This window comes from Myotis davidii, unplaced genomic scaffold (genome assembly GCF_000327345.1).
Source record: "Myotis davidii unplaced genomic scaffold, ASM32734v1 scaffold1185, whole genome shotgun sequence".
In the NCBI taxonomy this organism is placed as follows: Eukaryota; Metazoa; Chordata; class Mammalia; order Chiroptera; family Vespertilionidae; genus Myotis; species Myotis davidii.
Genome location: NW_006296007.1, coordinates 40,487 through 42,259, shown reverse-complemented (window position 1 = coordinate 42,259; position 1,773 = coordinate 40,487). Strand labels below are relative to the sequence as shown.

Sequence of the window (1,773 nt, the reverse complement as noted above, 5' to 3'; positions counted from 1 at the left end):
GGGTCCTTCCAAGCCTGGTTCCCAGGTGGTTAATCTCAGATCATTGGCTATAGTATTTATTTTTTATGCATTGATGGCATTTATTAATTTTTATAATAATATTCATACTGTTACTCTAACAATATAAACAATATCTATAAATGAAGAGAAAACAAAAAGAATAGTAAGATACAGCAGAATCCAGAGGAGCAGGTCTGAGAGAAAGGCCATGGGGGAGGGCTAAAGAGTCTTAAAACATGTGCTCCAAGTCCTCCAAGCCTCTTGGAGAGATAGTCTGGTCCTACAGTTTTCTGGGACTCTTAACTGTTTGACCTCTACCACTTCTTCAAGCCTATTTTTTACTCTGCCTCCATCTTTGGTTTATCTTGTTCATGATATTTGCTTTGACTCTAAAATGACTTACAGGGTACAAGTAATACTTATAATTCCATTGTTGGAATAAGAAAGTAAGCAATTTATTAGAATTGTTCCCTTTTGACCAAATATTATTCAATGAATGATTGAAAAAAATATTTAATACAGAGAAAAGGCTAAGAATATAATAAACAGCAGGTAAGTGAAAGTCAGTGATTCATCCCTGACTATGATTTGAATGTGGACTTCTGAATTGACTAGCTAACCAAATGCCAAGTAAGCAACTGATCAATCAGCTCTTCAACCAAGTTAATTCATCAACCTAGTGAATACAAACTCAATCGACCAACCATTCTAAATACCCACTGGACTAAAAGTTCATATGACTGGCTTAAGAGAAGTAAAAATAAAGAGCTATTACTCTACTTGCAAAAGTAAATGACAAGAATATAGTGTGGCTCCCAGGGTAAAATATAAAGGTGGGGGACTTGTAAGGAGCATAAATGTGAACACCACTGGCAAGGGCAGAAGCTCAAAGACATTTCTATGACAGGGGAGGACCAGGAAATTAGACTGAGACAGAATTCTTCAGACATTAGCTACTAAGAAGGTAGTAGGCTTGATTATTCCCTGAGAGGTCATATGGAATAGGTACAAATCTTAAACCTCAGACATAAAGTAGACTTGTGGATATGACACCTTTGATTTCCCTGGCCATCTTTAACTATAAGGAGATAAGTATATTTTAAATCTATGCATTGAATCGGGAAATTATTTTTTAAATTGTAAATTTAAAAGTTTTTCATCTTAAAGTGGGATTTTTGTTTTAGGAGTTGAAAGTTTGGGATGTCTTTTTCAATTTTGGAAACAAGCCAATAGTGCATGTAGCTATTCTGGGCACACCGTTTCTGCAGTATAACTGGTCTACAGCATGAGGGACTTGAACCCTTGTACACACTCATGAGCTCTCTGATGACGAGCTAGGCCGAATGGAGTGCACTAGTGAGTAGCAGGTGATTTTGAAGTATCAAATCCTAAAACAGCTCATAGTCTACCCACCAGATAATGTTCTCTGAGACTCACCTGCCATGGGTAAGAGCCCTTTACCACTTGGCTTCCCCCAACAATGCGACTAAAACCATTCAGGTAATTCCAGGGCTGTGCCTTCACTTGACTCTGCCCACAAGTGGAAGCTGGAGAAATGAAAAGACCAAAAAAAATTATTAGATAGCTTCTGAGATTGAGGGACACAGCAAAGTCTTATGAGCAAGAAAAACTATAGGGCCTGGATCATGTAGAAAGACTACAAAATGGCTTTAAGTTAGTTGTGGGGTTTGCTGTGGTTTGCAGTACGAAGGGTTATTCAGCTTTTGTCACATAGAACATAGGTAGCATGAAAAAATATTTTCTACTGTGAAG

The 1,773-nt window shown here is 37.6% G+C and overlaps 1 protein-coding gene across 1 annotated transcript in view; it reads right to left on the bottom strand.

Moving 5' to 3' along the window:
- The window catches only part of OVCH2 (ovochymase 2), an 18,787-nt gene that overhangs the window by 14,420 nt on the left and 2,594 nt on the right, over positions 1–1,773 (bottom strand). Inside the window, 1 exon segment of the mRNA XM_006770934.1 lies at positions 1,396–1,547. Coding sequence (XP_006770997.1) covers positions 1,396–1,547 — 152 coding nt within the window.